The sequence below is a fragment of the Danio rerio genome, chromosome 3 (assembly GCF_049306965.1).
Source record: "Danio rerio strain Tuebingen ecotype United States chromosome 3, GRCz12tu, whole genome shotgun sequence".
Classification (NCBI taxonomy): domain Eukaryota; kingdom Metazoa; phylum Chordata; class Actinopteri; order Cypriniformes; family Danionidae; genus Danio; species Danio rerio.
The window spans coordinates 22,203,213-22,227,218 of NC_133178.1; the positions used below are offsets into that span (position 1 = coordinate 22,203,213).

Here is a 24,006-nt window from a genome sequence, read left to right on the forward strand (position 1 = left end):
GATGGGTTATTTTGACTATTTATGATGGCATAGGTCAAAATAGGACTAACAGGCTCATATATGGGACGAATTGTGGAGCTTTGTCAGTGAGGAGTGGTTCTTATCGCTCACCTCGCTTTCTCCAGCAACGCTGACGACCAACATTTCTGTGCAAGGTGACATGACACTCATCAGTGAACTGGACGGTAGACCACAGGTCACATGCTCTTGTGCCCAAACATTCACAGCGGAGTCTTGTTGTCAATAGTGTTACCTGCAACGGTCATCTGGCATTCATACCAAAGTGGTAATGCCATTGGTGAATGGTTTGTCTGGAAACCCCAGTACCCCTCACATCACTTAAACAGTCCTGCAGCTGTGTGGCAGTTGAATAACAATGTGTGAGTGCATAGGTCCCTAGATACTGGTCATTGTTGTCACTCTAGGGGCTCCACTCCTGGGTGTGTCATGAACTCTGCCAGTAGTTTTGTGTCTTGATGCAAGTCTGCTGATGACACTTTGAGGCACACTAAGTTTACGAGCAACATCTGATTACCTGGCACCGACCCAAAGACGCACCATGGCCACGCGGCGCTGCTCGTCAGTTAATTGGTGTTGTGTGTTCCTGGCTGTTTGAATGATGAACTTGGAATAACTTACTGACACAACCAGCTGTTTAAACCCACAGAATGTTGAAATTGATGCCACATTGAAAAGGGTTGTCTTCTGGTATTGGCCACAATATAGGGCACACAATGAGACCATTAAATGGACAACACAAAATGATGCGTCTATCATCCTGAAAATTGCGTACCTATCCCAAAAATGTGTAAAGTGAAACAAACACTGTGTATATGACATTCACTGAGTCTCTTATTGCGAGAACTTTTTGCGAGTATTGTAATTTGTGAAAAAAAAAAAATTAAAAGTAAAAGTAGAATTAAAAGTATTTTTCTCCATTGTTTATTGCATAAAAAATTATAGCTTATCAAAATACCTGAAACTACTAGATTGCCTCTAAAAAGAGCAACGAGAAAGCTCTCTGAACTCACTTCACTGGCTCCCAGCTACATCCCATTACAAAACACTTTTTTGTTTTTAATGCAATTATGAAGTCACCAAGACTGCAATATAGTGCAGAGATGTCCTTATCACACACGAGCAGATCATATGCTTGTATTTTAAATCTGGGTTCCCAGTAAATGCAACTCAACAAAAGCTTCATCCGAGCAGAGATTTGAGTTGCATTTGAGAACACAGCCAAAATACAAGAGAGGGTGCTCGCTGCAGAGCCATTTGAGCAGAGCTGAGCTCCAGCGAGGGGGAGCATGAGCTCTCGCTCTGCCTCCTGTAAGCTGTTTTAATGCGTACACCAACCCCACCCCTAACCCTACCCCCAGTAACATCACTCGTAGAAGAAGTGCAAAAAAGGTGGAGCTCAAGCTCAAGCTCCTCCCTCGCTGGAGCTCAGCTCGCCCAAATGGCTCTGCAGCGAGCACCACTTGAAATACAATACAGTTCCTTCTGGGTTTTTTTGCCCAAAATGAAACTTTAATGGTTTGCTGTATATAGCAAGACAGGTAAATTTAAATTGTATAATTCAGCATTTAAAACAGACATGAAAGTACAACACATTTATAATAATATAACTTGTTTTTATTATTCGAAATAATTTCTTCAGCAATAAGTATCTTACACGTCTCCTCTGAACAAAGCTGTATGATACAGCAAGGCTTCTGTAACTGAAACATTTTTTCCTTTATGTGACTGAAAAAACTCAGCATGTACATTTGTAATATTTTGTGGCAGCCTTTTATGTGTTAGAGTTGAAGCTTTGGTTGTAAAAGTGAACAACTGAAGTGTTGCATTCAGCAATGTGGCCATGATCGTTTGCTTGGGAAAGCTTGTTTTTCAGACAAATCGGTTTCTCGTGGATATCACGCAGGAAATTTCAGGGAGATAAAGTTCACCCTTAATTCTGCTTCAGTAGACACAAAGTGCAATCTAGATGAGTAAAAGCAGAGAGATGAGATCTTGAGGCCAGAATTTTGCTTAAGCTCACAGGTCGGCACGAACAGTAGGCAGATTCCTTTTGACAGTTTCATTTGCGGCATCTCCGGCGAGGCGTCCGTTTCTTGGTCACCTCTGGTTGACAGCGGCTGCGTTCATCCAACCAGGGCAAGTCAAAGTCTCTGTTGAAATACAAATGAATAACATACAGTTGAAGTAAGAATTATTCTGCCCCCTTTGAATTTTTAAATATTTCCCAAAGGATGTTTAACAGAGCAAGGACATTTTCACAGTATGTCAGATAATATTTTATCTTCTGGAGAAAAACGTATTTGTTTTATTTCAGCTCGAATAAAAGCAGCTTTTAATTTTTTTTTATCTCTTTTAAAAAGTCAACATTATTAGCCCCTTTAAGCTATATTTTTTCAAAATTCTACAGAACAAACCATCATTATACAATAACTTGCCTAATTCCCCTAACCTGCCTAGTTAGCCTAATTAACCTAGTTAAGCCTTTAAATGTCACTTTAAGCTGTATAGAAGTGTCTTGGAAATATAGAGTAAAATATCATGTACTGTTATCATGGCAAAGATAAAATAAATGAGTTATTAGATAGGTATTAAAACTATTAGTTTAGAAATGTGCTGAAATAATCTTCTCTCCGTTAAACAGAAATTGGGAAAAAAATAAACAGGGGGCCTAATAATTCTGACTGCAATTATGTATAAAACTTATGTTAAAATAAACATTAGAATTACGCAAAATTGACTAAACTTACTGTTGTTTCAGGTTGGGTAAAGGACTTCCAAAAGCCACCACAGGTAGGAAGGGTGTCACCATGATATACTCCACTGACAATAGACACAGAAACAAGCACTTGAAAAGGGGAAGACATACACTTAAATACACATGGCTGGGGAATACATCTACTGACATACCATCTTCAGGTTCTGCATGGAAGGACAGCAGCTCTGGTTCACTCTCCTGAATGACTTTTCTCCTGTTCATTCTCTGCTGCAGGCGCTGAAACGTCCTCTGCTCACGAATGCGCTGAATATCCCACCTAAAAATTGAGATTAGGGGATAAATAAATGTTGCTAATCTACTAGAGGTGACATGGAAACACACACACACACACACACACACACACACACACACACACACACACACACACACACACACACACACACACACACACACAAAAACATCACCTTTTCCTCCTCTTCTCATCCAGTTCAAGCTTTGAATGCCTCTTCAGAAAGACACTATCATCCAGACACTGCACAGAAGTACAAAAAGTACATTTAGACACATCAGTAAGTGTGAAAAAGCAAACACAATTGACACGCACACATGTATAAAATTACACAAATGTATACTTGATTTACATAAAAGATTTTTGCTGCTGCCAGCATTGAAACCAACGTTTGGTATTCGCATAACCCTTTAACTACCCCACCAAAAAAAATATGTTGGGATTGCATTTCTTAACTCCTAATGCCGCTACTTAACACACTCAATGCATTTTTTTCCCCAAAACATCCCATAATTTCTAAAATATCAGCCTCTACCAAATGGTTGATATTTGGGTTTATGGTAAAAGTACTGGAATTAATACATATACTATGAAAAATATGAAAAGATTTTAATCAATATAAAATATTTAAATTAAAAAAAGATAATATAGATAATAAAAAAAAACTCAGAATAAAACATTTGATTACTAAATATTTGAATACCGTTTATCGACTGGAATGTCAGTCCGGATGCTTTTAAATAGGAATGGCTAAGTGAAAATTAAAAATGAGATTAGCGGAGCATAAAAATGCGAAACGTACCCGAAATCCACAATATCCTATGGCGCTACATTTTAAAATCAAGGTCATGGCAATCTGAGTTCATTAAAAATAGTTGGTATTGAACATATCTATAATTCTACAAGAGGAGGAGACAGGATAAAAGATTAAAACAGAGAAAGACTTTTTGGATCTATACATTTAAAGCAAGCAGATTTCCAGGTTTAAATGGTGAATTAGTCTTTTCTTATATATGCTTTACAGATTATCATCATATATTGTAGAATATGAATGTGTTTGTATGGTCTTATGTGTACATATATATGTATTATGTATGTGCACATGTATATGCGTGTTCATATGGAAGTTTGTACATGCTATGATTAAGCATATTTATCTGTACATTCCTGTTTATTAGTTCAATTTATATATTTTTTCATATTTGCAAGTGTATGTCTATGTATGTTTATATGTCCCCATCTATGCCGAATTTAGGTTACCCCTGCCTGCTTTTTGTTTTTTGTTTTTTTGGACTAAATTTTTAAAAAAATATGTATGTTTCAGATTCTCATTTAATGTTTTTATATATATATATATATATATATATATATATATATATATATATATATATATATAAAATAAAACCAAAATCAAGTGTAGCAGAGCAACAGGAAGTTTTTTTTTTTGTAAACAAACAATTCTTTGTGTGTAATCCATTATCTAAAACAGTCATCCTTTAAATGGCGTTAACAGTCATTACTCAAAACAGTAAAAACATGGTCAACTATTTGGTAGAGGGGTAGTCAAAGGGATAAGTGACCAAATTTTTGGCTATAGCAGTCCAGCCAGGTATGTTAACTATGTGGAGCTCCCAACAGAGTTTTGGTGAAAAGAGGAGAGTTGAGGTGCTCATTTTATTCTGTTAACTCTTGAAACATTACAATGAATTGCTGTCTTGGACACAGATGACCTAACGAGATGCACACCAACAATTTGTCCTCTTTTGAACTTTGATGTGTCTCATAATGTTGTGTCCATTGCAATATTTTAAGCAAAACTGTGCAATTGCTCTGCTAAATAACCTTCATGTTCTGCTCTGGTGGAATTTTGGTGGAATGTGCAATCAATAAAGACCACCAGGCTGGTCAAATTTAGCCATGAAACCTTCAACACTCATTGGTCCAACCCCTGTATACACATATACATACACACTTCACGACAAATAAGATTCATTTAATTTCATCTCTTTCCATCATAGAATGCAGAACTGCATCTTGGTGGAGCCTGCAAATCTTACCTCAAGGATGTCTGATGCCTCTTTCTGCCCCAAAGGCTCTAAGATACTCTCCCGCCAGGAAGGAACTGTGCAGCGAGTAATGATAAATGTGAGCATTTTACTTGAGTCAGCATATAGGTGAAATAATTCGCCATTTACATAAACTTCACACAACCTTCGACTGTGTTCTCATGCACAGTTGAGGGGTCTCGCTGCGGTGATGGTGGTGTCTGCCAATGGGAAAGGTACATCTCTGTTGTTGTGAGATATGGCACCTCCTTTGAATGACACTGCATGTCTTCCTTCAGAGCTGGGCTCTCCTGTTGTGATGTTGGTGGTGACCTTGGCTGCCCACGTCGTGACCTACCTGTCGGTGAGTCCTGAAGTAGGAACTTCCTTTTACAGGAGGAAAAAAAAATCAGACTGCATTTATATTTATAAAATAAATGTTCATCAGTTGATTTCAGCTAAAGTTAAAGTTGACACAAAATAAATGATTCTGCCATTTACTCACCCTCATGTAAAAGAAAATATTTTGAGAAATATCTCAGTGGAGTTTTTTGTCCACACAATGGAAGTGAATGTTAACCAAAACTGTTTGGCTAGCAATATTCCTTAAAATATCGCCTTTTGTGCTCTGCAGAATGAAAGAAAGTCATACAAGTTTGAAATAACACAAGGGTGAGTAAATGATCATAGAATTAACATTTTAATTGTAAATACTGCAAAGAAAAAATAGATACCCTTTGGAGCCTTTTACTCCTCTTCCGCGTTGTGTTTGCTTTGGGGTTTGAACTCGTCCCCCAGAATGTTGAACATCATCAGAGGTAGTGGTCTCTGCCTCTGGCTCCTTATGACGAGTTGTCTGAGAAGGACGGGACACTACTCCATCCTTTTTCACCATCTGTAGTCGGTGCTCCATGCGTTCAATTCGTGCCATTAGCTACAAACAGGTTAGGAAAGTTAATAAGTATTGGGTTTAATTTAACAAGAAATAATTTACAAAATGAGAAAAGTGGAAAACTGTGAATGCATCCACTTTGACATTTATAAATGAGCTCATTATTACATTTTATTAAAAAAAAAAAAATGTGAAAAAACTATTAGTATACCATCTCTTTTTCAGCTTTCAGGTCTTCAATTTCTTTGTTCTTGTTGTGCAAATGTTTCTGCTGCTGTTCAATCAATTCCAGTTGAAGCAGCAGGATCTGTCGGATACAGCTGGTTTGTGGGTCCACAAGGCCTGACCCCTTCCTCACATTCCAATGCTTCCCACTGGGACTGTCCTCTGGTGAGGAGTCCCCTACCATTGCCCCCACTTGCTCTCCTTCTCTCTGCTGATTGTTGTCATTTGATACCATTGGATCCATATTCACCAAGTGGTTGTGATTTGTCTGACAAAACAGTGATCTGCTCTTAACCGGGGAACCTTCGGCCCCCATCTGCTTGGTTGACGGGAGTATCAAGGCCCCCGATGGCTCCCAGTTCTTGTGACCGAGGCCCCCTGCTGACGATTGGTCAGGACAACTCAACACTTTCCGACAGCTGATCTTTGCTTTGCTTTGTACCTGATGCTTTTGAATTATACTAATGCAGATAGAGCAGAGCACATAGGTAGCAAAGTCACAGGTTTCCTTTTTTAGGCTAGCCAAATATTCATTGATTTCTGCTGGCTTCTTAATAAGGCTGGTGTCCAGTCGGTGTCCTCCACTCTTGAAAACAATGGATCGCAATGTCATCGCAACTTGCTACAGCTAGAGAGGTTCTACCAACAGGCTGAATGTGAGTCTTTGAGGCTCCTTTTCTACAGCCATTCTGGGGAAAATAAAATGACATTTTATTCCATGCATTTCTTTTTTTTGCAATGAGATCTTAAATTTGCTCAAAAAACAAGTTGCAACGTTTATGGGTAGAAATACAACAATTTATACATGACTAAAGTAACTTATTGATTGTGTTCTGAACACATGAGAGCACATAAGCGAATATAGAGGTAAGTTAGAAACATAACTTAATACTAAGCTGAGTTACTGTAACATCTCCTGTATTGGTCTCTGTGTTTGGTAAAGACAGCGTCCTACCACTGCTTTTTAAGTTACAGTAAAACATGACATGCACGAACTAATTTGAGCACAGTGTCCACCATTTTAGATCTACAGCAAAAACTATTACAATCATTTTAGCAGTTTCCTTAGTCTGCTTTTGAGGAACGCTGACGCCATTTTAAGTCACGCAGTTTCATATTTTAATTCAGAAGGAATAATTTCGCAACACCCGACCAACTCGTAACTCATCAATTTGCATACATAGCCTATTATATACATTTTCTGAACCCCATCCAAACTCACCTATTGCCTTTCTTGGGGCTCAGTTTCCGATTTAGTTTGAAAGTGCGCACATAGCGCACATGCGCGGTGCGTTTGTAATCTGATTGGATGCGTCCAGAACAACATTTCGTGATGCACGCGTCGGCCATGCATTATGACGTCATGCAGATGTGCGTTCAATTATTTTTCAGTCTATGGTTAAATTATTGGATGCATGCTTTCAAAAGCATTGCAAGATTGCAGTTGAAATGAGCAGGCATAAACTGAGAATTTAATTCACAGACAAATGCAACGTTTATTTATCTTGTAATAACTTTTAAGCTTCGTAAAGTAGTTCATACAGTCTTAAAATACATGAGTCAACGGTAAAAAAAAATATACAGTACATGATTAAACACTGATGCCTTTGGTGGCTGATTTACTGCCACTGTTATGTTAGAGTTCGGACAACTGTCGTGTCATTATAGAGAAAATGTGCAAAATGTTTCTTCTTGTAAAACTATTGAACACTTATGAAGTGTATTATGAAACATACCGACACATTTCAAAACTGAAATACACAGTGGTGAACAACATATAAGTCAGTTTTTTTACTTGAATGCCAACACATCTTTGCTAAATACTGGTATTTTTTTCAGTTCAGAGTGTGTAAAAACACAGCAATGCAAATTGTGACTGGTCTGAAAAAGTGAACAGACCATTTGGTGTCACTTCTGCTGTCACAGCTGAGATTGTTCTGTTGTTTGATCAGTTGCTAAAGGGGAAAAAAGAATAATCAAATAAATATACATATGTAATTCATAGGAAATGCATTAAACAGATCTGAACAGATAGCAAGACAAACCTGAAGTAGGTGTATATGTGACCTGTAGAGGCAGAAAAACAATTAGGAATCTTAGGCTGCAGTGTTTATACCTTATAAATATCAGTTTATCGGTGAAACAGTGAAAGTGTTTGTGTACCTGCTCAGGCTGTTTATATTTCTTGCGCCACATAAGAAATCCAGCAAGAACTCCAAACACACACAGCAAAAGTAGCACAGAGGGAAAGATAATAACTGGATCGAGACCAGGTTCTGCTCAAACCAATGAATAGATTACAATTCATATACATGTATATTTATATGTGTACAAATAAGCTTGTCTGTTTGATATGAGATACCTATACTGATGTCAAGTTTGTTGTCCAAGCTGAGGTGATTGACAGTGCATGTGTATGTGCGTCTTTCTCTTTGCTCTTCAGCGCTGAGTTCCACACTCTTCCTCATCTGGTATGTTCCATCAGCATTTGGCAACAGTTCTCCACCCATGACCCTTTCCTCATTGACTGGCTGGCCATCTTGAAGCAGAGTCAGATTAATGTGACGTGGGTAGAAACCAGTTGCGAGGCAGGTCATCTGAATTTTTCCAGTCTTACTACAGGTGCGTTGAATCACCCTCACTCTAGGCTTTACTGGAAGGAAAAGTGAACGCCTTAAGTGATAAACATCATCAATGTTTTCCAAACCAGCAAGAAACTTAAACCAGTAGCTACCTCTTGCCATCACACGCTTCTTCTCCTTCTTTAGATATTTCCGAAGCTGGTTAATGCACAAAGGGCGGTAAAAGTGTGCATACAGCCATGCATCGTACTCCAGCTGTGCCCTACTCTTAATGACAGGCCATTTCCAGTGAGTTTGTTGGTCTCCCTGAATGTCATAGCGTCTTTCAAAACCACTCTCACCATTGAAGGCCTCTAGTGTCATCATTTGGCCGGGCTCATTTTGAAGAAGTTCACATCCAACCAGCCTCTGCTGCACATGTAGACCTTGAGAAGAAATAGAGCCTCAGATACACATATGAAAAGAAATCAGCAACCCTAGAACATTAATACAAAGCAGAACTAGCTTTGCTGACAACTTATAAATACTTAAACTCTCACAACAGTTCACTAAAACAATGTACAATTCAAATGTTAGGGTCGGTAGAGTTTTAATTATTTTAAAGAAGTATCTTATGCTTGAGAAAGCTGCATAATATTGCTATGATGTGAAATATATTTTCCATTTTAATGCTTTATAATGTAATTCAGTGACAGCTCTTCAAGCTTTTAAGAACTTGACATCTAGCTCTCTGCAACTTTCACATGGTCGCCCACTGAAGCTAAGCAGGGCTGTGTCAGTACCTGGATGGGAGGCCACATGGGAAAGCTAGGTTGCTGCAATAAGTGGTGTTAGTGAGACCAGCAGAGAGCGCTCAACCTGCACTGTGTGTGGGTACTAACGCCCCTGTAAATTGAAAGGGACTCTGTACTTCTCTGTGTGCATTGTCTTTCAGATCGGATGTTAAACCAAAGTCATTGAAAATCCCAGGATGTCCTTCGATAAAGAGTAGGGGTTTAATCCCTACCAAATTTGCCCACTGGCCTCCTAACCATTCCCATGTTATAATTGGTTTAATCACTCTGTCTCCTCTCCTCCGATCAGCTGGTGTGTGGTCTGATGCAATATGGCTGCCGTCACATCATCCAGGTGGATGCTGCACACTTGTGGTGGATAGTCTAGATCGGATACCCAGCCAACCAGAAGTGTCATGCACACCAATATAGCAGCATTTTTTATGACGCTGTATAACAATAATTAATATTTTTACAGTATGTGATGGTTGGGTTTAGGGTTGGGGCAGGCATTTAAAAAAACTATTTAGTGGGTTATTTAATTAGCATAATTAATAGTGGTTACAATTACTGCTTTTACAGTACTGTTACGGTTGGGTTTAGGGTAGGGTTAGACATAAATAAAATATAATAAATGGAAAAAATAATATAAATAACTTAACTTCCGACCACAACCATATCCGATCTAGCAACATCATACTGACCTCAAACGTTTGAATGCCACTGTGTAGGTTACTTTATGTACAACATTATAATTACATTACTGAATAATTACCTCTTGTATGGTTTAAGTAATCGATTAAGTAGTACGCTTTGGTTTTCATGCCTTCATGTATGCCTTTACAGACTGTTGATATAGTGATTTGCTCGGTTATATTAACAGATTCTTGCACCGTCGACGGGACAAAACTTCTGTCATCTGCGTTATAGTGGCCGATCACAATATCATCCAGCATTACAACTGCACTGAACTCTGGGAATTGGACTGAGATGTCTCCTGTCAAAAATGTAGCGAAGACCCAGAGCGAATGTGACCCTGTGAGAAAGTAAGTAAAGAGCATGCAATTAATAATGATTTTACTTTATCTAAAAAGAAATAAAAAGCGAAATAGAAATAGTGCTGTGAAACTTACCTGACTGAGAAAACACTGAGGCTGACAGTATGCACACTGCAAGGACTAAATACATCATGCCTTTTACGAGATAGCTATTAAAAAAGGTTAACAATTTCTCGATTCCAGCATTAAAACTAATCTATAGTATCAGTTTAGGCATAACACTAATCTTGTTTATGCTTGCCATGCAGTTATTCAGTACCGTGGTGTTACACTTCCGCTTTCTGTTCTGTATGAAGTTGTACTGTAGTTCATTCAGTAAGTTTGGTTTTAACACGCGTGTCCACTAGAGGACGCGAACACACCGAGGCAAAACTTAATGTAAAACCTTCACAGAGTTTTCGCCCACAAAAATTGATATCAAGTTAGAATGCTGTTTTTGTGAAAGCTTTAATGAAACTATTTCTTATTTATTTTGGTCTTGACAATATACTCAACATTTTTTAATTTAATGTTGAAGCTTTTATTGCGTCTAAAATTTTAAAGTCATTTTCCTTCTCTTATAAACAGGTGATTTTGGGTTATTGTTAAGGAAAGCTCTTTAAAAGATGCAGATTTTATTATAAACTTTATTTTATCATTATGTACATTTTACATACAAAAGTTTGCCAAAAGCAAACCTCTCCTTATGGTGCTAGAAAAAGAGATTTTTTAAGACTTTTTAAGTCTGAAAGCAAATAAAACAGTTAATATGTGCTTCTCCTTTAACATTTTTGCATAAAAATGTTTGTAAATGTGCATTTCCTGTAGTAAAGTGCATTTTTAGATCTAAAATGGGAAAAATGTGTGTAATATATTTATATGTAATTTGATAATTATGTGCCCTCTCCTCTGTTCTTTTTTTTATTTTATTTTTAAAAATTATTTACCTTCTTTTTTCCTTTAACCCTTTTTGTAAAGGAACGTGAAGAGATTTTGTTGTATAATAAAACGATACTTGCTTCTTGTTAATAAAGCAAAAAATAAAAATAAAAATTGAAACCTTGGAAGGTATATTAAAATATTTGTACAATGTAGTTTGATTTAGAGGGATTCATGCACAAACTAATTGTCCATCACTGCTCACATATTAAAAGATCCAGAACCAGTGATCCCAATAAACCGTTCTTTTTAGCAGGGGCGGATTTAACCAATTACAGAGGTAAGCAGCAGCTAAGAGCCACAGGAAATATGGGGGTCCCAAATAAGTAAGTAGAAGATTCTAAAAAATAATAACAGTTTTCTATCATGTTTTCTATGGTAAAGTTCTAACAAATAACATTATGTAATTATTACATCTGTGCAATAGTGTCACCCTGCCTGAGTCATGGATCAGTCAAATCAGGTTTACTTTTAAAAACAAAATCCCCCCAAATCACGAAATCCACCCCTGCCTTTTAGTATCGTTGAAAACAAAAATATAGAGAGCTGTAATTATCCTTTTTCACCACTAGATATCGCACTTTTGCAATGCTATTCTCATTTACACAACTACATAAAACAACATGCATGGTTCCCAGCAGGACTCTTTGAGCTAGATTATGACTTATTATTTGTAAAATATTGTGTACATCCGTAAATTAATCATTGTAGGACATTGTTAATGTTTTACTTCTCATATAAATATGGGGGTCATATAAATAAAGGTCATATAAGTATGGGAGTGGATGAGATTTCAACAACAGCAGCTATGCCACATCTCGATAGGACTTATCAATTTTATAATGCCGTATCATCCAAAACATGCAAGTTCAAGGCCATTTATGTCCATGTGATAGACTAACTGAGACAGATCTATCATTACTATGCAATTCTGAATTTCATGTACAACGGTTAAAAAAAAAACAGTTCTCATCTCTCTCATCTTTCTCATATCTTTAGCACTGCAAGCCCTTGTTATAGATTCAAATTTCATGTCCTTCAGTACTTGAACAATTTTGTTTTTGTTTGTAATAAATAATTTATTTTTGTTCTATTGCTTCAGATGCCTTTCCAGTATCTCTAACTTACAATGCTGGGTTTGTTGGCTATAACAAAATCCCCTGGGATCTGTGAACTGCTTTGTGAAGACACTTGAGTCACTTCAGTGTGAAGAGGAGAGGTACATAACTATTATTAAGATAGCCAGACCAAATGTAGAACAAGAGACAACAATTATTGACCAGGTTTACTTTAAACTTAATTTGAGTTCATTGGCTGCATGCATCAACACTTTCAGTGTGCAGTATTCATTTTTTTTAATAATTCAGCGGCAAATTGAGTAAGTCAATTGTTCCTAACTTTTTTCTATGGGTCTGATTAAAGCTTGATTCCAATTGGCAGATTGTACAGATTAGTCCAATACACCTAATAATTTCAGTTATTTCACACCTTTAGGTCAAATTATTAAAACAAAATGCTCAGGGTGAGATGTTTAAGTAAGTTTCTAATTATTCAAAGGCTGTTCAGCATGTTATTAGGCCCACAGTAATCCACAGATTTAGCCCATCATTGGGTCTTTTTATTTACTAATGACAACATATGTAAACATATTTTTTTTATACTGAGTTTTTTTTTACTTAATTTTTTTTATGGCAATTGTGATCACAACTGATTTGTAGTTAATCTTTAAATGTTAATTGTGTGTCTGAGTATTACTGCAAGTTGTTGGTGATAATGTTTTAGCTGTAAGGTGAGCAAACTCATGACTACAAGACTACCAAAATAGTGTTCCAGGCCCGTAACCAGCCTATTGAAAGAGTTGGTTCTTTGTTCTCAAAAAGTGGAGCTTTGTGCAGTTGTTCTCCTTAATTTGTATTAAATTATGAGGTGCAAATACTACATTTAAGTCACATTTTAAGCACTAGTCTTTTCTGCATTAGCTTGTCGGATGGTGATCATATCCACACTTTTTGATGCAACAAAAATATTTCCAACAATTTTGTCAAAGTGCTTACCATAGTATTTTACCACAACATGTTTATTTAGAAATGTGCATTTAAACTGCAAGTTATTACAGTTTTATAAATGATGTTATGAGATGTTGAGTTATTGAGAAGTATGAAAAATACTTTTTTAATGCAAATTTATTATCATGCATCATTAAAAAAACAATTAGGAATCTGTTAAAACTTATTAAAAACCAACTAAAAAACATTTAAAACTGTACCCTGTAGGTAAACAACAAACTGGCCAGCTCATTTCCTCAGTCAGAATTTTATAAATTTGAATAATTAAAAATTAACTGTATCTTAAAGCCTTCTTCTATCAGTATTTTTACAGTTTATGATGGCATTCTGTCAAAAATGGGACAAATGCGCTCATACAGGGGCCAAATTCAGGACTTTGTCAGTGTGGGGTGGGTTTGTCGAACCACCTGAACCCCCTTGCTACTGGCCTGACTGATCAAATGATGAGGCCGATGCATAAGCTATTTGTGCAGTGCACATTGTATTTAACTTTGTAAAACAAAGACACACAAGTTCCATTGAAAAGTCAGCATAATGAAAAGCTTTCAAATCCTTTTGTAACTCTCATTTCATAATGTTGCAACTCACACAGGTGGAAACAATAATGTTACATCTTAACTTACATTGTAACATTTTACTCTTCCAGTTTGAAACAGTTTGTGTGCTGCAAAGACTGCATCTAGACCATTTCAATATGGCAAAATCATTGGTCCATGAACAATTCCTGCTTGTCTTAAAACTTTTTCAGAACTGTAACAAGAGGCGATACAGTCATTTTGTTAACAAAATGTCATTTAAAAAAAAAGTATTACCATGGGAAGCTTTCTTGATTCTCATAAGCTTTGGAGATAAAAAAATCTAAAACAAAAAATACACAAGGACCATTGTTATTGCTTACTTTCCTCAAAATGGTCTATACAGCAGACACTTCTAACTTTAAATCACATTTTGAACGCATTGGCTAAAAAGATCTCGAGGACATAAACAGAAATACACACAAAGAAAGTTGCAACACTCCCCGGTGTCCCTAACTAAAACGTGTCTGTCTGAATGAGTCCACGTTTAAATAGAGCAACAACCCAATTACAGTGCTTTTGTTTCCCTCAGACCGCTGGGGTGTTTACATTAGAGGATGACCGAGACTACCCGCTTTCCACGAAAATAGAGCGCCGGGTCGACGCCCACTTTAGTGCTCCACTTCAGAGCTGAAGTCGTAACAGCACGTGGACGAGCCTGGTGACCGCGCGCATCCGCAGCAGTACATTCTGCGATGACACACCCCTATCACGCTCCTGTGCGTGCGGCGCTGTCCTGAGTGCGGGAACACTCACATGGCGCACGGGGACCCAGCGACTGCAGAGAACAGCACAACAAGGAAGCATGACTCTCGGTGCCGCATCCACAGCTTTCCGACATCGTTTATTAGGCGATTATATTTGCTTTGAAGACTGAACGGTTCCGCGAGAGCATTCCCATCGCAAAGCTTAGACGCTTGAATTAAGCAGCATGCATCACAGAAGACTATCACAATGCTATAGGTCGTTTTTTAAGAGAATAAATGTGTTTATATTGCTAAATCAACGAGGTGCGTTGATTACAGAACTCAGCCCTATAATGATCCTCGTGAGAAAAGGATTAACTCGACCACCAGATCGCCCGAAGTGAACTGATTATTTAAGAAAATGTGATTAAAGCAGCGGCAGCGAGAATGAAAGAAGGAGCGCCCCGTTGCTTATTGAGTCACGCGGACAGTAGGTTAGCAGGCGGCTCAGGTGACCTAGATTCATAATGTTGCGGAAGTTTAGTCTTCACATTTGAAAACTTTTTTTTATTTCAATTACATGGCCTTTTCTCGATTTCTACTGCTTGTTTGCCGTGGATGTCCATTTTTTAGATTCACATGAATCGTTCAGGGCGTGATCTGGGATTCATCTCCAATTATTACTAGTTTTTTTAAATATATAATATTTTTATTATTTCAGATCTTGCATATAATACTGACACTATGCCTGTTATACTTTGCTATATTGCCGAGTCCTGTTAGGAGCACTCAAGCAGCCCCATGGTCACCACTTCTCATGAACCCTATCGCTATCGAGCGTCTGTTTGAAAACACTCACTCTTTTTTGTTTACTTAAACGTTGAAACGTTAATAAATCCCGGTAAAAAAGACTAATATTAGCTCTGAATGAATAATTCGTGTAGCTAGCATGTTAGCAAAGACCAGCCTGCTATAACGTCGGAGTAAAATCAGAATAATGATGTGCCTCAATGTTTTACCAAGACCTTTCGATGGTCTTGGCTGTCCTGTCGCCTTTGGTGTTACCAGATGGAGAAAACCCGCAATGATGAGAGGCTAATGAGTGCTCACCATGCAAAGACTTCCTCACGTTGTCGAGCATGGGCGCTGTTGCGCCAGACAACACAGAGGACAAATAACACAGGCATAGATCAGAACTGTTCAGATACATAGAGCTGCTACTGCTATGAGTCAGATGCTGATTATCGTGCTGCACGCTGTAAATTCATTATTAATCGTCGTTACTAAAAATAAGCTCGGCAGAAAAGGTGTGGTGCAACAAGGGGAGTTCAGATAATTAAGGTTAAATGACTGAAATTATTTACAATTGAGATGACAAATCTTTTACAGTTAAGCATAGTGAAAATTAGGGAAGGTGCACTATTCAACACCACAAGATTTTGAAAATTGTAGGTAGCCTATTGTTCTTATATTGTTAGACCACCAATCATAAAAAGAAAGACCATCCAGCATTATTTAGTATTTTTATTTATTTAGTTAATGGTTATTGTAAGAACTGTTCACTAAAATGTGCAAGTTGGCAACTGAAATGTTTACTTTGTGCTCAGCATATACGAGTACACCCCTCAAAGATCTCTATTAAATTATTATTTTCTACAGGAAGTTTTACAGTATTATATTTGTGCATACACATTAGATTGTTCAGTTTTGAAGTCAAATCTGGAGTTTATCTAACAAAATAACTTGCAATAACTATCCAAACATTTGTAGCTCAAATTTATATTTTATGAAAAATATTTAAAAACAAAAACAAATTTTAAAACAGGAGAAGTCAAAGGAAAAAATATAATAAATATTTATTAATCTTATTATATAATAATATCATATTATAAATAATATATAGAAAATTTGTTGATTTTTTTTGCAATACTTTGCATGAATTTAAATGTATTGTCTTTCTATTTGTAAAGATGTTTAGTGACTAAAAATATGATTTTAATAAATATATCTGTTTAACAAATCAGATTTTTCAAATGCACCAAAATTTATTTCCAATATTCACTGAGAATTTTTTAAAATGGATATTATATATAAGCACTGTATATGTTAGCATTGGAAACACTTTGACTGAAGACCTCAAATGTACTGGTGGATTAACCAATTAAATATTTTGGTAGTCAACACTATTAGAGACTGGTGTTTATTTGTGAGGTACTTGACGTCAAGTGGTTGCGCTTGGTGAGCTCACGGCATTAACTGCTGCTATTTTTATCTCAACACAACTTGAACTACAAAGAACTATGCCACATTGCGTGCCTTTAGGCTCTTTGCAAATAAGCTTGAACCTTCTTCTTCAGTGACTGTGCCATCATGAAAAGCAATCACATCCTGCCAGGATGCGGTCTATCTATTTTGCTTTTGCAATTTCTCCGTGCAGAATTAACTCAATAGCAGGAAGAGTTTAGACTCCTAGTGGGGGAAAATCAATAGTAAGGCACTTGGTTTAAGCCTAAGCTTATGCCCGCCGCTACCTGTGAACTATTTCAGTATCTGTGATAGAGGTCTTCTCTGGTCTTAAAATAGAACAGAATCAATGGCTTTGATTAGTGTTAGCAGTCTGCAATCCTGAAGTCAGTCTGGAAAAATCAGTGTCCTGCAGAATGATTTGGCTGCTTGTCAATTTCTTTTACGTATTTAACATTTGTTTACAATTTTTCTCAGTAGTTCTGGTACATTTACCAGATTAAATTCTCAAAACTACCTGTTTATTCTTCAGATTATAGTCAGTCGTGCACATCAAAGAAACAGTTTTTAGTTTCTTCTAACAAGTTGCAAATGCTTTGGTTCATCCATGCAAAGATGTACGACTGTTAATCAAATTGCTAATCAAAATGTATTCTTATGGTCTCTGTTGAATAGTCTCCCCTTCCCCCTCACAATATTTAGGCATTGCGTTATAGCATAAATCTTTAAATGTGAAATGCTTGAACAAGTTGTCGTAATACTGTCATACTGAATTTTTCAATACATTTACATTAGACATTTAAATTTGTCCTGAATTGTTCAATTGCTTCCAGATTAATCTTGACTTTCTCTAACAAAGGTGCATCTCAAAGCAGATTATCCTATGTTCACAGTTTCCTTCTTGTTTTTTGCTTATTTTTCTTTGCTATGCAGTAGGGCTGCACCATATTGGAATAATGTGACATTGCAATATTTTATTTTGCTGCGATGTATATTGTGATATGGATACAATTTCACCAGATCTATTTGGAAAGAATTCAATAATTTGGACTGCTGGTACAGTTCATTCCGCTGTGTTGACTCCTGATAGATAAGGGACTAAAGGAAAATAAATGAATGGTTGGGATTATTGAGGAAGATTATTCTGGATTTTTATAGGGAAGATAATATACATCACAGAATTCAGGTACAGAAATTAAGTAATCAAATGTAAATAGTTTCCATTGTACAGATAATTCAATAAATACATCTTTATTAATATTACAAACAGTATACATTTATGTGCCTCATACTTTAAACTCTCGTTGCTCAACTGTGGCTCCCGGTAAACTTTAATCCCAACATTTATACTCAACATTGCGGATGCGCACATTGCAATATTGATGCTGAAATGATCTATTGTGCAGCCCTTTTATGCAGTGCTGGTTTTTTTCTTTCTGTATCGCAACATGGTCTGTCAACAAATTACAGTACAAACAGTAAAAGCAATCTAAACCAATCTTATTCTCACCAACACTAACCAACATTTTATTATAAAACTGTATCAAAAATCAATAGAGTAATCAAAACTGTAGCCATAATTTACATCAGAGCATCCCTCCACTGTACACTTTATATTGACAACATGACTAAGCAATTTGACTGTCTTATCTATACACACTTACACAAAGACTTGTCATTATGATGAAACTGACATGTTTATTGATAGATACATAGATATTTCTGAGAGATGAACTAAGGATTTTAAGCAAGAGACTTGCTTTCACAGGTAATCCATGGCGCTTTGCTTTTTATGCGTGTTGTTTTGAGAAATGCACTAACTGTATTGCAAATTCAATTCTGATCTGAGAAATTTACTAAAGCCATTGGGAAATCTGTTATTTATTATGACTTTATATTAGACTGTATAATACAAGTTATTTCCGAGTTTGGTTGTCAAATGTGACCACTGGATATAAAAAATAAACATGATGATTAACCTTGCAGGCTGGTTCATTAAAATCAATCATTAATGAAGAGATTCAGCACACAGAAAAAAAACGAAAACCCTTTTGCCTTGCTACAGGATGGATTTCTTTGTGCAATTGTACACTTCCTTTACTACATAAACTTCTCAAAATGAATGCAACACCAAATAGGCAGATGAATGTTTAAAACTGATAAGAGATGATCATTGAAACCTCAATACATTCTCTGCCAACAAGGTGGGCTTATTTTTTTATATGCACTCTCAGGATTGGGTCTGATCTGGTCTCTTTTGAACAAGCACATTAAATTACCTGAGGCAATGAATACAGACCCCAGCCCATGTTCAAGATAAAGCTCAAAGTTTTAGACTCAAACTCACTCTGGTCTAAGGTTAGACCTCTACTTTTTGGGTTCAATTGAAAATGTGAAGACATCTAGAAGTAGGTGCTAAAAGTTTCACAAGCCTCTGCCCAATGCTTTCTCTAATTTTTAATTTCTATGAAAGCAACCAAAAGCTGCAGAACGTGGCATAGTTAATGGCAACAGGCAGTGCCAGTCAGGTTCATCAACAATTTTCACAACAAAAATAGCCTGATGGCCAGTCAAAACGAGTCTAGTGGCCAGTTGAGTGGTCTATCAAAACTATCCCAATAATATGAAGTCAAAACTTGCCACCTTTCATTGTTAAATACATATTTGCATCAATTTGCATTATATGCTTTGTTGAAAATAACTGTATATTAGATATTAATCTACAAAGATTCTCATAGCCGTAAACCATCCAGTTAAAAACATGCAGGTTAATGCAGAACAACTCCCGCAGAAGTGAACCCCAAACTCCATTTTAATCTGAATGTATGTTTAAAAAAATCTAGAATAAATTTTAAAGATGTTAATTCAATTGTAAATTGACAAACTTTCTTCTGTACATATGCAGTTGTTATTCTTTAATAACAAGTATGGAGAGCCCTGCCAGTCTGTTATGGAAATGAAAATACTGACACTCAGTCTCTCCTTTAGCGCCCCTGTCTCTCAAAAGTGTACAGTTTCATCATCCTAGCAGTTTTATCATTGGTCGATTATAAATTTGGTAAACTCTTTCAGTGCAATCATATAAATAGAACTGATACAATGTCTAATAAATGTAAGCACTGAAATTAAAACAAAGAAATGTGGTGAAACAAAGTAAAACAAGTGGTTAAAAGTACTTCAACTTGGCAACCCTTGTGCCAGCAGGTCACATAATGCAACCATTTGATTAGACATCATGCACTGCACACCTAAAACAGCTGTGACCCTCAAAGTCCAAAATGAATGAGGATTTTTTTTCAAAGAGCAAATATTTCATTTTTTACAACAATTTAAGTTAAAGCATCAATTACATTATCTTAATAACCAGAGAGGGCAGGGATGCATGCACACTAGACAGATAAATCCTTGTTAAGTGTTTGCAATGTCTCTTTCTATATGAAGACTAAAAATGTATTGTACTTGTTAAAAGCAGAGTTGATCACTCATCATTATGAGGATTGATTGTTTTTGCCATCTGCAGCCGTTTGTTTATGTTCTTCTTCAGTATTTTTGACTGGTAAACAACATCCCAGTTCCGTGTTTACACCTTATGGACATAAACACAAACGTTTAAAAGTGAATGTACACTGTACACTCACTTTATCCCAACTTCCCTTTTTATGCATACGGGTCCATACACTAAGCATAATGCAAATCGTATCACCAGAATAGTATGAGGCTACTGTACCGTTTTACCCAAATTTGGATGTCCATAAGGTATCAACGCTAAAGCATTATGGTTTCACAGTCAAAAAAAAAAGATTGAAGAGAGAGAACATCAACAACAACTTGGCAAAAGCAGTAGATGTTCATATTAACCAGTGCTGAGTGAAGGTATTGGCAGACACCTGCAACTCTAAATTAAACAAGCACATCATTTTGGTAGGGCGACACGGTAGCTCAGTGGTTAGCACTGTCGCTTCACAGCAAGAAGGTCACTGGTTGGAGTCCTGGATGAGCCAGTTGGCATGTATTTGTGGAGTTTGCATGTTCTCTACATGTTCACGTGGGTGTCCTCCGGGTGTTCTGGTTTCCTCCATAGTCCAAAGACTTAAGGTACAGGTGAATTGAAAAAACTAATTTGGCCATAGTATATCAGTGTGTGTGATTGAGTGGGTGTTTCCCAGTACTGGGTTTCAGCTGGAAGGGCATCTGCTGTGTAAAACCTGTGCTGAATAAGTTGGCGGTTCATTTTGCTGTGGTGACCCCTGGTAAATAAAGGAACTAAGCCAAAGGAAAATGAATGAATGAATGAATGAATGAATGAATGAAATTTGGAGAAATTTAAATTTCCATTTGAAATCTATGCACTTGAAAATTTGAGTAGTATGTCAACATAAATGTGAAAAAAAGTATACATCGAGCTTTTAATAAAATTGGACTATATGCATGCATACTATATGCCTCACAGGATGCCAAAATTAATCGCCAACATGAGATACCCTAAAACTCCACATGTTATTCATTCAGCACTCAATACATTTGTTTCACTCATCAGAATGCATAGTTAATGCCATACAATAAATGACTCTCAAACTTTTTTGTAAACACGGTAACATACAAGTTACACATATCACCTTAAAACACATTGTGACAAAGTGTTGTTAGAAGATAACTGAAAATTAATATAACTTCAAAAATATTTCTGATACATTGTTCGAAATAAAAGTTTTTTTATCTGCATATAGTTCCATTAGGAAAAAATAAATGCACAAACGGGTCGCACTTTATTTTAAGGTGTGCTTATTACAGCATAAATTTTAAATACTGAGTAACATTAATTACTGCATGTAATTACTATATGGTGAGTTAGTTGATGTAATTTTTCTTAATTAACTGCAATTAGTAAATATACACAGAACATGTGTAACATGAATAAATTGTAATAAAGTCTTTATGTTAAATAATTCTTTAGATCACTAAAATGTCCATCACTCTGAAAAAAGTCTTTAACTATTAACTGAAAAATCTTCAGTGGCGTTACTGAAATAATCCTTTTGGTAACTTAGAATTTGAACATTCAGAATGCCAATAAATGCTAATTACTAAGCAATAATGCAATCCGAAGTTCACAATAATATTGACAGATTTATCAGCAAACAGCTCTGAACAAAATGACAGATGTCTCGTAAACAAAGCAAAGACCTGCTGGCTGGATTATGGTACACCACTGCGCTCCATGTGAGAGGCTGTATTTGTGTACACGCACAGAGAGGGCAGTGTGTGTATAACGCGGACGTAGAGGTTTTGCATGTGACCGCTCAGCGATGTGTCAAAAAGCGGTCGTGCCCTCGCTACAAGCCCCAGGAGTCAAGCGTGAGCAGTTTTAAGTCCACTCAAGCGATTACGTGGGGTGCGCTCCTGGTCTCATGGTGTTTTGTCCAGGTAACGTGACGTGCAAACGTGACGAAAACTTTACCACCTTGCTTATGCAGTGGCACTGTTATTACCCATGCCCATGATAGTCTAAACAAGCGGCTTGAAGTTTTAGAAACTTGCCATAAAGATATGGTCTGAAATAGAAACAGGCGGGGTCAATTCGCAACATCAAACAACAGTTTTCGCCGCGCCAGTGAATCAGCTGTGTTTATGTTTTTCCACCCGCTGGGCTGCCTCTCACGTGCAGTGTCACGCACTGTTGTTATACAGGTGAGAATGATTAATCATACCTGCTATAAGGCGCCCGAGTGCTTTCACGTGAGTGCAACAAGTGGCTCGTGCATCGCCATGTTCGGAATAAGTGATGTACGGATGTGACTCTTGTTGCTGCGGGATGGTCTATTTTTTTAAGTAGCACGGTTTTGTTCACAGGCACGTGTTTGACGGAGCCAAGAAAAGGGATAATGGTCTTCGGAAAGCTGGTCAGTTTTTCTCTAAGGGAGGCGCTCTATCTGGGACACAGTGGAAACTTATTTTGGGGTGAATAGCGATTTTCGAAAATAGCCTCAACGGCGTAGAGAGTGCCAAAATAACTCTCAGACATGACTATAGAAAGAAAAAATATATATTTTTGTGTATAGTGCACTATATAATGTGTATACTGCCACATCTAAATCTCTATGGTTTAAATTGTCTTAAATCTTGGGGGCTCCAATTCATGTTGTGTGTGCCACTTATTTTTTTCACTGCGTACCAATAAAACATCACAACACGCATTATTCGGTGTGGACAACGAATATCCGAACCATTTAAAAGTTCGTGTCTTTACAATTACATAAATGCATGCTTATAGCATGGTAATACTGGGTGCATTTTCCGACATTTCAGTGCGTGGAGACATTGACTTGACTTTTTCAAAGACATTTATAAGACAAATTAAAGCGATTTAAATGAATGTCCTGAATAGATAAATCAACTTCGTTAACATTTATTTTAGAGGCAAATGCATTTAGGAAGTTTTGGTAATTCAAAAAGCCAGTTTAGCTGTCTTTTAACAAATCTCTGGAGTATAAAAATCAGCCAAAATCAAAAAACAAACGACACTGAATGGACAGATATTTTTTACAGTACTTATATCAATACTTATGATTTCTTCGTTTAGCAACTCAAGCAAATGTATCTTTATTGAAGAATGTTTAGATATTTTCAAAGGAAAGCAAAAATAGTGAAGAAAATATCCATTGTTATTTATTTATACATTTAACACGTTTTGCTCTCAATTAAGAACTGTTTAAGATTGCAAAAACCCCGAGGTAAATATCACCACATACCTCACTTTCATATTTATCTCACTTTTTTTGTAGTCAAGAAGTTCGGGTTGTTTAAAAAAGTTTCTTTAGAGACCTTTCAACAAATGCTTTGAGGATAAAAATCAGCCAAAATCAAAAAACAAATGACAATGAATGGACAGATATTTGAACATATGAAAACAAAAATT

General features: G+C 36.6%; 2 protein-coding genes and 2 long non-coding RNA genes across 7 annotated transcripts in view; 2 read left to right on the forward strand and 2 right to left on the reverse strand.

Annotated features, from left to right (window-relative positions):
• The window catches only part of LOC141381189 (uncharacterized), a 54,141-nt gene extending 48,970 nt beyond the window's left edge, over positions 1-5,171 (forward strand). The window contains exon 3 of the long non-coding RNA XR_012400955.1: positions 5,045-5,171. This is a non-coding gene — a long non-coding RNA (uncharacterized lncRNA). The remainder of the gene's footprint in view (positions 1-5,044) is intronic.
• On the reverse strand, positions 1,614-7,468 carry msl1a (MSL complex subunit 1a). Of its 3 annotated transcripts, XR_012396424.1 has the most exons (10): positions 7,411-7,458; positions 6,175-6,877; positions 5,806-6,005; positions 5,577-5,699; positions 5,238-5,458; positions 5,084-5,148; positions 3,202-3,269; positions 2,929-3,053; positions 2,769-2,841; positions 1,614-2,171 (listed from the first exon to the last, which is right to left on the reverse strand). XR_012396424.1 is itself a non-coding variant. In NM_001114468.1 (9 exon segments), coding segments are annotated over 8 exon segments (1,470 nt in total). In that variant the 5' UTR covers positions 6,802-6,877; positions 7,411-7,468; the 3' UTR covers positions 1,614-2,080.
• Positions 7,469-7,662: 194 nt separating this feature from the next.
• On the reverse strand, positions 7,663-10,893 carry mhc1lca (major histocompatibility complex class I LCA). Of its 2 annotated transcripts, XM_001340377.9 has the most exons (7): positions 10,677-10,893; positions 10,319-10,579; positions 8,923-9,195; positions 8,551-8,841; positions 8,352-8,464; positions 8,234-8,255; positions 7,967-8,143 (listed from the first exon to the last, which is right to left on the reverse strand). In XM_001340377.9, the coding sequence occupies exons 1-7, from the start codon at positions 10,732-10,734 to the stop codon at positions 8,109-8,111; spliced, it is 1,053 nt and encodes a 350-aa protein (XP_001340413.5). In that variant the 5' UTR covers positions 10,735-10,893; the 3' UTR covers positions 7,967-8,108. The 2 variants fall into 2 exon arrangements, with proteins under 2 accessions (XP_073800476.1, XP_001340413.5); XM_073944375.1 differs by having other exon boundaries at positions 7,663-8,143; positions 8,234-8,464.
• LOC141381190 (uncharacterized) lies at positions 8,632-13,639 on the forward strand. Its single transcript, XR_012400958.1, has 3 exons — positions 8,632-8,810; positions 10,427-10,589; positions 12,622-13,639. It is a non-coding gene; the product is annotated as an uncharacterized lncRNA (long non-coding RNA).
• The last annotated feature ends 10,367 nt before the right edge of the window (positions 13,640-24,006 follow it).

Bases quoted from the DNA above. Each gene is read 5' to 3' on its own strand.
- msl1a (XM_073934107.1), bottom strand. From the start codon at position 5,358: ATGCAGTGTCATTCAAAGGAGGTGCCATATCTCACAACAACAGAGATG. The intron at 3,270-5,083 runs GTAAGATTTGCA...ACTTCTGTGCAG, and splicing joins AGGCATCAGACATCCTTGAG to TGTCTGGATGATAGTGTCTT. The intron at 2,172-2,768 runs GTAAGTTTAGTC...GTATTTCAACAG, and splicing joins TTACCCAACCTGAAACAACA to AGACTTTGACTTGCCCTGGT.
- mhc1lca (XM_073944375.1), bottom strand. From the start codon at position 10,734: ATGATGTATTTAGTCCTTGCAGTGTGCATACTGTCAGCCTCAGTGTTT. The intron at 10,580-10,676 runs GTAAGTTTCACA...ACTTTCTCACAG, and splicing joins CTCAGTGTTTTCTCAGTCAG to GGTCACATTCGCTCTGGGTC. The intron at 8,465-8,550 runs GTATCTCATATC...TGGTTTGAGCAG, and splicing joins CAAACTTGACATCAGTATAG to AACCTGGTCTCGATCCAGTT.